Source organism: Idiotropiscis lumnitzeri, chromosome 13 (genome assembly GCF_059441095.1).
Source record: "Idiotropiscis lumnitzeri isolate Australia: NSW breed Sydney's pygmy pipehorse chromosome 13, RoL_Ilum_1.0, whole genome shotgun sequence".
NCBI lineage: Eukaryota > Metazoa > Chordata > Actinopteri > Syngnathiformes > Syngnathidae > Idiotropiscis > Idiotropiscis lumnitzeri.
The window spans coordinates 12512761-12528673 of record NC_142403.1 but is presented as its reverse complement, the minus strand read 5'-3'; the positions used below and the strand labels follow the sequence as shown (position 1 = coordinate 12528673).

The 15913-nt window shown below is 43.8% G+C and overlaps 1 protein-coding gene across 5 annotated transcripts in view; it reads left to right on the top strand.

Annotated features, from left to right (window-relative positions):
* The first annotated feature begins 1565 nt into the window (after window positions 1-1565).
* The window catches only part of elavl4 (ELAV like neuron-specific RNA binding protein 4), an 85106-nt gene continuing 70758 nt past the window's right edge, over window positions 1566-15913 (top strand). For 4 of the 5 annotated variants that reach the window (XM_088312859.1, XM_088312862.1, XM_088312860.1 and 1 more), the window contains exons 1-2: window positions 1566-2120; window positions 2683-2823. In XM_088312859.1, the coding sequence (XP_088168985.1) occupies window positions 2073-2120; window positions 2683-2823 (189 nt within the window). In that variant the 5' untranslated portion in view covers window positions 1566-2072. The remainder of the gene's footprint in view (window positions 2121-2682; window positions 2824-15913) is intronic. The other variant, XM_088312863.1, reaches the window with a different exon arrangement.

Genomic DNA, 15913 nt, shown 5'->3' with positions numbered 1-15913 from the left:
GATTGGCAGCTCAGCCATCAGTACACAGAGAATCACTATGGTGACAGCAATCAGAGAGCTTAGGGGAGCTGAGGCGGGGTCAGAGAGGAAGGCTTGAGAGGCAGCTGACTGAGGAATCAAGCTTCGCTCTGGATGATTCATCTGACAGCCCAACACACACACACACACACACACACACAACCCCTCCTCCTTCCCAGGGCACCGCTGGGCCACTCGTCCCCCGGAGACGACACCAGCTTTGCGGAACGGGGGGATGTGGCCGGCAGCCCTTTTCTCAGACGAGAGAAATAGGAGCTGAAGTCAATACAGTAGAAGAACGAAACGATACGTTTGATGACACGTTCATGTGTGTTTGTGAATTTACTATGTTTTGTTTTCCTCACACTAGTATCTGCTTTGCATGAATGCAACAGTCACAACAGTATCACGATGCAGTAATTATGTCTTAAATTGGAAGAAAAAATCATCCAAATTGATTTTTTTTAAAATATTTATATAAAATATATAAGAAAGGAATGTTGACAGCAGTCTCAATATATAATGTTCGCATACTCTAAAATTGTTCAGCGTCCGTAATGGACACTGTCAAGCTCAACTGCTGGTCCAGTGTCAATAAAACACTATTAACCGGCCTGGTCTTGCCTTTTCGATTCCTTGATGACGAGAGCAGAATTCAAAGCACGGGGAGAGAATCATTGTCCGTAATTACAAAGCTAGTTGTATCACACCACTGACATTAGCGTTACCGAAGATGATAGCTCCAATTACTCCAGCAGCATGACCCCCATTAAGCCCATTTATTGTAAAACACAGCCTTTTATTTCAGCAGCCTTTTTCCCTATTAGACACAAATACAGTACACCTTGACTCAAAGTTCAATTATTCTCGACTCTGGACTCTGTTTTGACATTTCTCGTTTGTTGCACAGTTGCGTTGGACTCGCCGGTGACCGTCTGCATTGTCATGGCCGTGCCACACCCTGCTGAGGAAGAGGACAGCCACCTGACCTTGATGCTCACATCAGCCCAGCCCCTCGCTCGTGTGCGTCTGCCGGCCACTCGTAAAGGTACCTTACCTTTCCTTTCACTTTGCTTTACCTTTCATCTCCTCTAAATGTGTGTGCTCAAAATGCTTCCCACTGCCAAACGTCTTGCATAATCCCCTTTTTCCACATTGGAATCCTGTTTCATTAATTAGAAAACATTAGTCCTCACACCACAAACCAATCCTTTTATTTTATTTTTTTGCCCCGTGTTTTCACGGTCCATGAGGGAGTGCTTCCATAAGTGCAAATGTTCCCTTGCCGTGTATCAGACACAAGAAAAGAGAAAGAGAATCCAACATATAGGAGTGGCACGCAGGGGATGGCGGTGGCGCTGTCCGTGGTGCTGGAACAGTCTTTCCACCTTGTGGTAGCACAAGTGAACTGAAGCTGCATCGTTTGGTACGCTGCAAGGTGGGGGGAGGAGAGAGAGAGAGAGAGAGAGAGAGAGAGAGAGTGATGCAGGGAGGGAGAGAGGGCGGGAATGCAAAGGGGGCGATACAACGAGAGAGAGAGAGAGAGAGAGAGCAATAGGGAGGGGAGTTTAAACTAAGTGCTATGTTTTGGGACAGCTAATCTGCTAGCGAGCAGTTTGCGGATCGGAGCGTATTGTGTGAGCCAGTGTGCGGGGGACAGATAAGGCAGCACGCCAGCCCGCCGAGCCGACCTACCGACTTCACGTTTTAATGTGCTGACTCCTGGGAGATTTTAAAAAAAGAAAAAAAAAGAAGAGAGAAAAATATTGACTCAAGACGTGTGCGGGGATCCTGGACAGAAACATTACTACAGCGACAGCCAGAAAGGCGCATTTGAAAGACAGGAGAGCGCTCAAAAGAAAGAGAAAATAAAGGACGTCATAGTGATTTTTTTTTTCCTGTTTATTTTTTTATTGCTTGATTTTTCTTTCTTTTTTTTTTTTCCCTGCTTCTGGGACTGACTCCCATCCTTAGCAAAGAAAAGGGGAGGAAAAAAAAACTGAGGAGAAGCTGACACTAAAAGGACAGAGAGAAAAAAAGTACCCAATTTCAACATGTTCGAAATAAGCCGAACACTCAACGCTGCTTTGCTGAGCAACGAGGTAAAGACATTTTTCTTCTTCTTTTCCTTCTCGTCCATGCCTCACCTGTCTGCCGCCAGCCATTCTGCCATGCGTGCGTCTGTCCGTGTGCATGTCTGTGCACTTCTGTGTGCTCGTTGCCACAAGAGCGATTGATAACAGCAGCGCATTTTCATGTCTGGTCATATGGAGAACACGCAGCTGCTCTGCTGTAATCGTAAATGGCGAGCTCGAACCCATACTTGACATCACCCCATCGCAACAAGGTCGCCATCCAACCCAGCCTTGCTTGTGAAACTGGGGCTAAAACTGTGCCTTCTTATGCTTGTAAGTTTGAGCGCTTGTGTGTTCACGTGCTTTCGTGTGAGAGCCCAAAAGAAAAAAAAAAATGTGCCCTAATCCCCTCCTTCTCTCTATCGCTTCCTTCTTCATACACACTCCCTCTGTCCTCTGAATATTCATCATCGTCCTTCCTACCTGCTGTTATCCGTCTCCCTCACACCACCTCCCCTTCCCCTTCTTCTCCTCCCTTCTCCTCCCACGTCAATGCGTGAGCGTGTGTGTGTGTGTGTTCTGTGAGCAGCATCTCAAGATGATGGCGAGGTACGGGCAGCTCTCGGGACTAGCAGCCAGTGGCGTGGGCTCCGTCCCCGAGTCGCACTCGCCGCTATTTCCCAGGGATCTCCCGTCATCGCCCGCCCAGACGGGCTACAGGTCATCCCTGGTAAGAGGATATAGACAGAGCACTGTATCTCCACATCCAAGTCTCCATCTTTTTTTAAATGAGCACAGGCGTGCGTTGTAATGCTATGAAAAAGAAGCAAAGGGGCGCAAGGGGGGGCGGGGGGGGGGGACGAGGGGGTGTTTGAAAAACGGCAGAAAGAGAACAAATCAATTGCGCAATCCAGCCAGTATTCTCAATGGATGATTCGTAAATATTTACATTGTTGTGTTTGTTCAATTGCCCTACGCCTACTCTGCCTTTAGTCTTCGCCAGACAGACTGTTATCGAGGGAATTTGAGGTGTTTGCGTGTGTGCGTAAAAATTGTGCATGTGTTAGAATGTGTCGGCACGGCTCAAATCATTCATTGTTGTGGAATTTTGTATTGCTTTGTCTGATTCATGGCGGGAAAATCAAATGAGTTTGTGGAGGGATGAATGAGATTTTTTGGGGAAGTCCGGCTTGTACTGGATGACTTGATCATCATCACGGGAACACCGAAGACACATGGAATTATTTCTATTGATGTCAACTTTATGATGATGGTCCCGGATCGAATTTCAAGAGGTGGGGGCGATGAAACTGGGATGAAGGGAGGCCGAGAAAAACCCAGAGCGTTTAAGCAAAAAAAAAAAAAAAGGGTTGTAAGAAAATCCCTGAGTTGCGGCGGTTAAGGCGACATGAAGCAGTGGGTGCTTCATTGGTTCGCCTCCCCTTCAAACTGGCTCAGATCCACACCCCAAAGCTTCCCGGAAGCTTTCATAACACACTGTCATGCTGCTGACGATACCCAGGGGGGTTTTCGGCAAACTCCATGCAAATGCGCGGCGAGGATAAGCGCTCAAAATGCGTCTATGTGGAGTTGGGCTTCAAAAGTGTTTTCATACAACACCCCCCCCCCCCCCAGACACCCCCCCCCCCCACCTCCTCCTCCTCCTCCTCCTCCAGCATCGCTTCTCGTTCTGCATTCTTACAATAGTTCAAAGCCATCTGTCTCCGTTTTTTTTTTTTTTTTTTGTTGTTGTCCAAAATGCCCATTAAGACTCGCTGTGTTATCTGCTGTCTGCATGAAGCTGCTGGCCCATGAATTATTTGTTGAAAGTAGTGTAAGTAATAAGTTGAATTTATTAGACAAGAATGATTGGCATGTTTACACATTTGCTGCTTCATATCGGCACGGGAAAACAAAATTTGAGGCGGGCGAGTGCCAAATTAAAAATCACTTTGAATTTAACGCCATTGATTAGAAATGCGATTAGCGTGGTGGGGGGTGGGGGGTGGGGGAGTTTTGGGAAGCGGAGGGGGGGAGGATTTAACAGCTTTATAATTGATAACTCCTCATCGCACTTTGTTGCATCCCATGCCAAGCTGTGGTTTATTTATTTTATTTTATTTTTTTTTGGTGATTTTGCACATTTGCTGTGTGTGTGTGCGTGCGTGCGTGCGTGATTGCCCTGTTTAAAGAAGACCAATCGTGATTAATGGTTACGTCATTAAGCTGAGGAGCTCGTTTGCATACATTAGACAAACGCACTGGAAAATTCTGGTCGATTTCTCGTCACAATCTTCGCACGCGGCATCAACCTTCTTTAACTTGGCGAAGGCTCCAGGCAATATGATGCGGAAGCAAACATAAATTGTGGGATTATTTATTTATTTTTAGTTGTTTCGGGTTTTTTTGCCCAGAAAACAAAGAACTTTGTAACCATATTTTAGTTTTCCAGAGCAAGTATCACACTGTTTGAAATTCAAAGACGCAAGTAAAAGCAGAAAAGTTGACTGTCACTGACCCAAACAACACTGACCGGTGTGTGTGTGTGTGTGTGTGTGTGTGTAGGACGTTTATCTGCTTCTATGCGATAAATATTGTAGCATCCATTTCCCGAGCATCCATGTTTGAAAATGTGTACAGCTTGAGAATGACCACGCAATCCCGGTGGGGTAACCTTAGACAAAGGCGATGAAATGAAAAGGAGCACGGGAGGCAAATCTGAATTGCAAATTGTTCCATATTTCAGTCAGCCGAGATTTCATTTTCAAGAAGGCCACATTTAAAAAGCTGCAGCGCGCCGTGCTTCCCAGCTGAATGTTGTTCATTTCTAGAAAGCTCCGCTGATTGCCCGCTGCAGGCAGCTGACGTTCTCGATGTGACATGAGGCTTTGTTTGGCAACTCTAATTTTTCCCTCTGTTTCAATATTTTTCTCTAAAAAAAATAAATAAATAAATAAAAAAAGAGGCTAGGCGTGTGCCACTTTTTTTCCACCCACTCTGCTGAACCCAACGCGGAACGAGAATGTTGCGCCTCTAAATAGATAGAGGTCACCCCTTCTACCACAATAATGATGAGCTCCTTCCATCTGCCGCTTGTGGCTTTCCCCCCTCATCCTTGATTGCCGTGTTCTCCGCATCTCGGAAATTAGCTCGTTTATGCGCCGCTGGCCATGCTGCTGTCGCTCAACAGCACGCAGGTGCGGCCGCCAGCCCGGACGATGAGAAGATGCTCGGAATGCATTGAAAAGGAAATGTGAGAGTGTCGCCCTTTGACTGATATAATGGCAACAAAACAAACGTCGTTTCTCAACTTAACCCATTCACTGCCATTGACGGATATAGACGTCGGAAAGTGCATTCTTTTCACCTGGGCTGCTCGTGAATGAGTGAAATGGCTTTGCCCGCTCGGAATTGTTGGAATGGAAGTTGAGCAAATCACGGAGTCGGATTGTATTTCAATGCTTTGAAAGCTCCAGCGGTGCCCGGCAATGGAACATGTTTCGTCTGCATGACCGTATCACGCGAATGTGCGACGTGTGTATAAGTCATGTCATGTTTGCCTCTTGATATGAGCACATGTGGTGTGTCGGTTGCAAGGAAAAGAGATGCCGAGAGACGCTACTCGGGGGCGGGGGCGGGGGGGGGCCTAAAGACTTCACGTATGTGTATGTGTGTCTCTTCTCGCGTGTGCGTGCGTAAATGCGGCGGCCACCAGTGCTGCAGGGAGGGCCTAGTGATTAGCAGCTGAGCCTGTGTCCCTTTGGGGGCCATCACGACAGAAAGGAGCAGGTGTCTGCACGATTGCGAGCACACACACGCACGCACACATGGAACAAACATGCGCCACGCTCACACGCCCGCTAGCCCGGACCATTTTCCTCTCCGAGCCGACGTTCGTTGACACTTCATTTAGCACACGGGCGCGGCTTTATGTGTGTTCCATCACAAAGCGTTTTTTTTTTTTTTGTTTTTTTTTCACGACATTTGCTGTGTGAATGAGTCTCAACACCAGAGTAGCTCGCTGAGCTAAGAAGAAAGCCCACGCCCAGCCAAAGGTCACCTCTCTATGTTAATATACTTTGACCCGCCATTCCGCCTACACGTTGGCTTCGACTGTCCTCCGCGTTGGGCGTTATGACAAGCAAATAGATCACGATTAAAAAATTTAAAAAAAAACGTCTCCGGCTGTCTAACCCTGATTGACAAGTTTGTTCATAAAACGATTCACTCAACCGAAATGGAATGAGAAAAATAAACGTGAATTTGTCATTTTATTTTACATTTCAAGACTGATAGGAGGAAATGGCCCCGGCCGTAAATGAAGCTTCCAGACGCACGTAATTACTTGAGTCTACGTTGCATTAAACGCCGGCTCTACTGAGAATTTATCTCCAGTCAGTGTTTACATGTGCAGTTCAAAAGTTGGAATAAGCAAAACAATTGGACTTGCTTACTGCTATTCATTCTTTCTGCTTAATTCCCCCAAATCCAGCTTAGTCGTGCCGGGTCGAAGAAAGCATTTCATTTCAGAAACTATTTTTCTGCTTCCTTGGACAATGATTTGAAATCCAGTAGAAATGATATTATTAGGCTTGGCGAGATAAAACTATTGTGTTGGTCAATTCCGTATTTTCCGTTATTTTGCTGAACTGTAATTATAAAATGATAAGCGGTTTGGAAAATGGATGCTTGGGTGGATTTATATTGTATGTGAAGAACTCGGTTTTGGTGCAAATATATTTGCCGGGTCAAGCTGCACCGTTTTTATTTCATATTCGACTAATTATGATGTGAAGTGACAGTGGCGTAAATACAACCTGATTACATCGTCATTGACAAATGCGCTATTAGCCATCACAAAGCCTTTCTGTGTCAGCGATAATCTGCCGTGATGGCTTCAACTCTGTCATCGTAGACAAATCAGACTCCGATCTGGAATGAAACGCAAATCCACCTGCCTGAAGCTACATTCAATTTCCAAGATGATGCCCTTTGGAACGCCAATTTGCGAAATTGTACTTTGGAGATTTTCCAGGTGAAGGCCGCTTATGAGGCAAGAAATGAGCGCGTTGATGCTAAGCTGACAAATGGCAGCCAATACGTGACAAATGGACTTTGTCGAGCATTCTGGCATGTTGATAAACAACGTCGGTTTGACTCTCCTTGAAAGTGATAGTGAGATGGCCGATTGTGTTTTTCTTAGGGAGTCACAAATTGGCCAGGATGAGGCAAAGCGTCCGCTGTCACCGTGAGTCAGTGACGTGCGCTACGTGTGACTTTTGCAACGTTATGTATTTTGTTACAGAACTTGGTCTCTTTCGGGATTCAAACTTTTCCTCTTTGTGAACTGGTGTGTTGGCATAGCAGAACATTTTCATAGAGTGCCTATTTTTACAAGACTAAAAAAAAAAAAAACAAAGCTCAAAATTGATTTATAGATGACGTACAAGGGGAGTCACGGCAAAAAAGGCTGCTTTGATATGTGTGTACCTCGGTTTTGATGTCCCATTTCTCTTCATTTGAAAATGCAAAAATTATACAAAATAGGAAAATAAAAATAGAATTCCGTTACAAATGGTGCCTTGTAAATCCGATAAATTATTCTCAAATAAATCACATTTTAAATCTGCTTTCAGAAAAAAAATATTCTGAAATAAAAAAATATATAAAATCTTAAAATCAATTCCTCAGAGTTTTTAACAAAAAGTGCACGATTAATCGAGAACAAATACATTATCAAATTACTTGATCTTTTTTTTTTTTACTTTATCATTTAGGAGTTTTTTTTTTCTTTTTCTTCAACTGCTGAAAATTTCAGCTTCTCAACAGTAAATTTTTATTATCCGATGTTTGCAGTGATTTAATGAATCATAATTAATCTATATGCTCTTTAAGCGATGGAAATTAAAAAAAAAATTCGGATTAATCAACAGAATAATTGACAACTAAATCGATTATTACAATTATCGTAAGTTGCAGCACCATAGTCGGTAATTGGGGCATTTTAGCGAATTGCATCATGGACGAGACCCAGACTTGACTGCCGTGATTTCTTCGAGCGACATCCCCAAGTCACCAAGCTTCTTATATGATCAACCAAAATAACTTGCTATCATTGACAGTACTTTATTCTACCGGAGAAGTTCATGTTCATGTTGGCGTTTCTTATACGGTGCGCATGGAGTTGAAACTACCTTGTCGCTCTAATATAGTATTTTTTTTTATTTACCCGTCCAAGTGTTCCCGCATCACTAAATAGCCGAAGCATATCTCCAAGCATGAAGGCATTTAAGCGAATTTTTTTTCCATGTCCCCTCTTCAATGTTGCCCACTGGTTTTTCTCCAAGCATGAGGAAGGGCGGTTAAGCATGAAGTGACATTTTGCCGAGCCTCTCCATGTTTTATCCTCGTGGTGCTTTGGGCCATGCCTGCGAATGATGCTGGATGTGTGTCATTTATAAAAGGTTATGTCTTATCAAACGCCATCTATAGTGGGGAGCTGCTCGTGTGAAGTGTTTTGGAGCGGCAGTAAACGTTTGCCGGTGAAGATTGGTGAAGGGTAGAATTACTGCAGAAATGAATACAATGAATGAATATTGTATGACATGAAAAAACAACTCGAAAATCAAGTGATCATGTGAGCTCCTTGTCTATATGTGTGCATGTGCGTGGGCGGCTTGATTAAAGCCTCCACCAGATGGACCCCAGCAGTCACCCTGTGAGCGTGGATGTACCCCGACCGGGATCAAACGCAAAACGGGCTGCTCTCGTTTCCCCCCTGCTCCAAATTGCACTTTAGTCCTCTCCACTGATACATCTTAGTCGAAGCGCTGCTTATTTCTAACGCACGTAACCTCACGCCGTGTTGAAACGCGCATTACGTCCTCCGGCACAAAGCATACATTGTGTACGGACAGCTGACAGTCGGGCTGCGAGCTGCCGGGTGGCTCAAGTTGAACCAAGTTGAATGTCACCCCAAGCTGCGGACACTCTGCTGTCCAAATGGACAATAATCCGGCAGAATCCTGTCGAGAATACCTGCTGAGTGCCAACACACATGCTCGAATCAACAGCCAATGGCGAGCTAAGCCTCTCTGGGCGCCTCTGCAAACCTTTCATTTACGTTTGCTTACAGCCTCCATTATCTCGTCCTTAAAACGCAAAAGCAATTCTCGCATAGCGCTGAAGTGGAAGCTTGAAGGTCAAAGTGTTGAAAATGAAGTTAAACAGCAAAATGAGAAAGCACCTGACCTTGTGGCAACATGTGTGTTGATGCTGGAGTCTTCTGCTTATTGAATTGTTTAACTTGTTCTGGATTTTATTCTTTAACTTGCTTTGTGAAACTAGTCCTACTTTGGGAATGCGGACTGAAAAAGCAAAAGAGGCATCGAGTTAACCCTTTGTACCTTGATGAATTGCACTCTTGTGAGTAGACCTGGGTTTATAAAAAGAAAAAAATCGATTTATCGATTTGAATCGATTTTCCTTTTCATGCGCCATATCGATTCATAAAACCATATATCGATATTTTTTATTTTTTTGAGTTTACATGACTTCATGCAAAAGTTGTGTATCAAATGGCAGAAGCAATGAGGTCACTGCCAACAAGCATGACGACTGTACGACACAATATAATATAAGTTTATTTATATGGCGCATTCCCCAACAGCTGGAACTGTAACAAAGCGCTTTCCATATGGTGTCATATAAATTAACGGGAAATTAGAACACAAATGAAAACACAAAAAACAGTGACAGTCATCTTGAATCGAATAAGAATAAAAACTGTGTCTTCAAATGAGTTTTAAAAGTGGACAGAGAGGGGGCTTGCCTAACATTCAATGGAAGGTCAGTTCAGAGGGAAGGACCGGCGACAGAAAAGGCACCATCCCCCTGCGCTTAGTTTTTGGTACCTCCAGCAACATGTGGTCCGCAGACCTGCGTTAGCGTGCCGGTGCGTAGGGGTGGAGAGCTCAGGGAGGTACGCTGGGGCGAGGCCATTTAAAGATTGGAAGAAGAACAAATCATGTTAAATAAAACGCACATGATTAATGGAACTTCATTGGCTTCAATTCTTAATGGAAATATTCATATTTTTAATAACAGCAAGAAGTTTGTATGAATTGCATTCTTTTGAGAATGCCTTCCATACTGAAGTCAAATTGATCCTTGATTGAATCGTAAATCAATCAATGCGAATCGAGAATCAAAAATCGAATCGGACAGTTGTGTATCGAATTTAATCGATTAGTGTGGTGCGAACTATGAACTCTTACGTGACTTCAGACTTCTTTTTTTTCAATGTTTCAATTCTGTTTGTTGAGGACAACCGACTGGTGACCATTCCAGCACGTTTGACGTCCAGCTATCCTAAAAACCGAAAACATCAACAATAGCTTGTGGTTTTCCTCATTAAAATCTCACCATTTCTGCTGCAGCGATCACACGCTTCCGGTGACAGTCGCATGTGGCGCTCGCAAAGCCGCAGTCTCTCTCGCCGAGCAGCTTTGCGTTAATGCGAAGGCTCCAAGAGGCTGTGACAAATGTAGCGTAGAGCCTCTATCCGGGATCAGCATGAAGAATTCACTTGTGATCTGAGGAGGAGTTTCTTCCACGCACTGCGACACAGACAGAGGGGGTTAAGTTGATGGCTCGCCATGCCCGGCCGGCATGTAGGCGGACGGAAGAGGAAAAGCGGCTACTTTGCCTGAGATTTACTCGTCCTTGATAGCGTTCATTTAAGACGACTTCGGTGAGGGCGCTCGTTATACGGCCGCCCGTAGGAGGCCTTGCTACTTCACATTTTGAACAAAGTCAAATGTATTTGCTCACGGTCAGCGCAGAAGACACCGCCGTGTTTCCATTCGGCTCGCTAATGTTCAATTTGAAGTCATCTTGACGTCTTGATCCTGTTTTTCATTTTTAAGTCAGAATGGATGTCATTGTGGGGCGGAGAACGTGCCTTCGCGTTTGGCAGATCTTGACACCGTATTTATTTATTTTTTTGCTTGCCTTTTTATTTCCTCAACAGTGCCCGTTTAGTGCTTTGATGACTCACTGTGAAGTTAACTGTGATCCTGAGATAATTTAACATCATTTGCTGTGGTTTTGAATTCGGTGCCAGTGCGGCAGAGCAGAACCACGTGGCTTTTTTCTTTGTTTTTTTTGTTTTTTTGGGGGAAAAGACAGAAGAGAGGCATTTTGATTGAATGTACAACAGCAGTGCAGGTGCGCTGTGCCTTGGACCATGAAATTACCTCACATCAGTATCCGCACTGTGCACGCCGTTGATTCATGGAAATAAAAAAAAATTAAAAAGTCAACGCGGAAGCGAACATCAGCGGTCAACAACACGGTCCGAGTGTTGTGCACCTCTTGCTCCATCGTGCTAATAGCCGCCCGATGTCTGAGATTGCCTCCGGACTGACGGACAAGTTAAAGTCTGCAATTCTCATTTGTTGATTGTTACCGGCAGTGGGTGGACACCTGCCAGCAAAGAGGCCATCATCAGTCTGAGTAGCCCAGAAATATGCTTGGCCTGCCACAGCTTGTAAAGAACAACTCAATCCGTCCTTCAAGGGCAAGTCGAGAAGAGCCGAGCTAAGCAGCGCACAAATATCGAGAGTGCTGCGAGATTTTAATTTGGGATCAGCCAAACTAAAGTATTCCGTAGAGTTGCGTTGCTAAATAGTGGTGCTGCCGCTGCTGCTTTTTTTTTTTTTTTCCAATGGAATATGGCCAGCCTGGTACCACAAGTAAATGATTTTTGGTGTATCTCAGAATTAATTTCATTTAGGTGATTGTTTTACTTGTGAAGCACCAAGTGGTAAGGAGGGGTGCGTTGAGAGACCAATGACGACGTATACCGTATTTTCTGGACTAAAAGTCGCTCCGGAGTATAAGTCGAAGCAGCCCCAAAATACAATAATGAGGTAGAAAAAAAGAGAAAAGTCGTAATTGTGTACGGGTCATTTTTTATTTCATCTATTAAGGCAAGTTATAACAAGTTATAAATCCAGATTGCCCTCTTGTGGCTGTTTGTGAAATTACATCTTTTTCATCGATACGTCGCTTCATAGTATAAGTCGCAGGACCAACCAACCTATAAAAAAACGGTGCGATTCATAGCCCGGAAAATACGATAAACGTCGACTGCAACTAAAAAAGAGTGACCTCCACTCTAATCAAAGCCAGATGTGTTGTCCACTTCAAAACAAATAAGGTCTCTACCGTAATACGTGGCTCCCCTTTTTTCCTCCACACTAAAGTACGTGAAGTCAAATGGCGAGCCCGTTGATCTCTCGAGGCAGGGACAGTCTCTCGGCTTAGAGCTTTGCCAGCTGCCTCTCGTGTTTAAACGTGTTCCTTCCACACTATTAAACGTGCTCTTGTTATGCGCAAATGGCGTCTTTTTCCACCGATCAAATTGCTGCGTTTTTTGCGCCGCTACGTTGCGCCCGTTTATTTTTGATGTCCTGGAGAGATGAATGCGTCAGTCCAGTCAGTCAAGTGCGCACTTGGATCGGTCCGGGTTTGGTTTGAAAATAGGACAATTTTATATGATAATACCTTGAATTAATTGAGTTCTTCAACGATTCTGAGTGTTCAATGTATACACCGTTGTCATATTTATGAATGAAATATATGAAATCCTCTTCGTCTGCACAAAATGAAACGCCCTCTGTTAGCCGCAACGCCCACCGGAGCGCACGGTGGCCTGCCAAATTCCCAACGCGGCCAAACGAAGCCCAAAAATCCGGCTCCACCCCTTTTTTTAACAGACAGCTTCCTCTCTGCTCTGCGGTTGCCTAAATAAATAATATTAGCGCTACAACGACTAACAATCATGATAGGTTTCAGCTGTGCACGCAAAACCACAAGGACATATTTTGGCTTTTTATGAGGTTCAGTGCAATGAATCTTGTCATTGTCACGTTCACTCGTTAAGGTCAATTAAATCTACTGTTTCTCTGAAGGGCAAATCAAGACGGGCCATCCGTGTTGTGAGGCTGTAAAATCCGTACATTAGGCTCATTAGCCCACCTCTAGTTTGCCATTTAGCGTTGTTCGCATGCTGCGTGCGGCCATCAGTGCAAATTTGATTTGGATTCACTCGTGTACTTTTTGCTGCCTGGCAGTTGATTACATCGTTTTGCATTCTCTCGAGAAATAACTCGAGGTATTTTCTTTATTTTGCTTCTTTCACATCTCAGCCGGTATTTTCACTTCTCCTCCTTTAAACTGAAATTCTTATTATGCGGGGAGAAACGCAAGACAGGTGTTGAAACACGGCGCGTGTGACAGTTAACACGGAGCCAAAGCAAAAAAAAAAAAAGCGCTCACAATTATCGCTGCATATTCAAATCTGATAAACGCCCGTATGCTATTATTTGTCTCCTCTTTTCACCCGCGTTATCATAAAACTACATATTGGCTGGCCGGGTTTTGTGCCTGGGCGCACAAGAACATGCTTGCGGCATATTTAATCGGCGTTCAGGCCAGCATATTCAACATTTGTAAGCGAAAGCAAATAGGAATCCTTGCGAAGCTGGTCGAGACTGAAAACGAGACATTGCGCGGTTAATCCATTAAGGTGTGTGACGAGGAGGGGTTCATGGTGAAGAGGCAGGGCAGAGTGAAGGGCGCGGACGGTTCACGACAATTAGCCAGTTCTCTCTTTGCGAATTAGCATGCTCCAAGCGGCGGCTGAAGCACACTTGTGAGGTCGAGCACTTAAAGCCCGAGCGCTCCGCCTCTCACGGCATGAGACTGGCAGACACTTTGTGCTCCGGTGTTGGGTGCTGTTTTTTTTTTTGTCTTTGACACGTGCTCGCAGCTTTGCGTGTGTTTGTAGGGCTGGAGTGTTTGTGGATGAGAGTCAGAGAGATGGAGTTGAACGGCGTTGGCAGTACGACTGGTCATACTAGGTCGAAGCCACAAAAGCGTTTTAAAAACAATGAATTTTATTGTTCACTTCATGTTTTGTGTTTATATGTGGCATTTGTGCGAGTAATGGTTTGTACTGGTGGTCATGGTGATGAGAGTAGTCGTAGTAGTTGCGCAAATTATATTATATTGAATGGGCTTGTTCATGTTGCCTTCAAATTTCCAAACATTCTAGAGCTGATTCACATTTTTCAACATTTATTTTATAAATTCAGTACGACCCTTCACGTGTGTAATTTGTTAACAAGAAATATAACAGAAGTTGAGATCCAATTTTAATTTGTGTGGTACCCACGCTCATAACTCAAATCATCCTTCCGCAGTGAAATAAATGGAAATGCCATTAATCCGCTCCATCTTGACTAACAAAACCATTTTTTTTCCCCTATAAAATCGAAAATGAGAAAATTGTCTACTTGTGGTGTGGTATAAGACAGACATACGAATATACTTGGAGAGGGTCACAACTCGTCAGTAAGCTGCAGTAATATTAGTTGTTTTTTGCAGAGGATAAAGAACGTATGCCAATCAGAACCGTTACCTTGTCCATCTATATGTGTTGCTCCACTCTTTGTTTTCCAACATCTCTCGTCATTAAAGTGCTTGAACCCTCTATTTGAAAAATTGTTCACTCGCTGCCAAAGTACTTCTTGTTGTTGGTTGAGTTGAATTGAATTCATGTTAAAAATTGTTGCTAGCAAGTCAGTAAGAAATCAAACGACCACCAAGCGTTCTTTCTTTTTCTCCTCAGTTTCACGACATCATGGAAAACTACCAACAAGCGTTAAAAATAGCTCTTGCAGAGCAGAGGCAATACATTTGGATGTCATTACAAATGAACACTAAGCACTTGGAATGTCATATTGTCATTCTGCATCTGCGTTGCTAATTTTATGCATAAACATGCAATGGAGAATTGCACTTGTCTTGACTTAGAGAAGGCCGCCGTGTAACGGCAGTAAGCTCCAAGCACAAGAAATGCCCTTGATGGGCTACCTCGAGCGCTCCCTCCATCTGTCCATATGCAATATTGTAAGGCACAGCGTGTAGCCTCAACTAGGACATGGCAGCAACACCGTTTCATCTTTTCATCTCTGCGAGTGACAAACACGCAAGCTAACACAAGACCGGAGAGGGAAGCGCGAGCGGATTGTGTTTTCGAGCCAAGTCGCCGCAGTCACTTTCACAGCCTATAAAAATGTCGGTCCCGCATTGTCATCGAATTTGAATCGAAGGAGATAATGTGGCGAGCAAACCACAATAAAAGGCTATTTGGTTCCGATTATTTTTGGAGAAGATTTTTGGGGTATTTATCTAACCCAAAATGTTGGGTCAAATAATAACTCTCAAAACAACCCAAAGGATTGGGTGTTTTTTTTTTGTATTTCATTAAAAAACAAAAAAGAAGAATTAATTTTTACTTTGTATAAAACAACTCTTTTTATCAGTGCTTAGACTGTTATTCAATTCAACGCAACTTTAAAAACAAATAATCCAAAAAGTTGGATTGGTCACTTTTTGACCCATTATTTTTTTTATAAAACAATTTCAAGTGTCATGCCGAGTCAAAAGCCAAAGAATAAAAATCTGTTTCCAAGATTTTAAAAATGCACAACGTGGGTGCTTGCTTAACATTTAACGGGAGGGAAGGACCGGTGGCAGCAAATGCATTTATTCAAGATGATGACAAAAAAAATAAAGCATTCAATTAATTGATTTCTACACTGATTCGGCTGCTTTGGTGTAAATCGTTCTTATATTTATGAAAGAAGTACGATGAAATCCAGCACACGGCCTGCGCCAAAATAGCGCGATACCACCTGCACCGCAACTTAGACCTGTTTTTATGCCGAGCGGCACCGGCCCCACGTGTT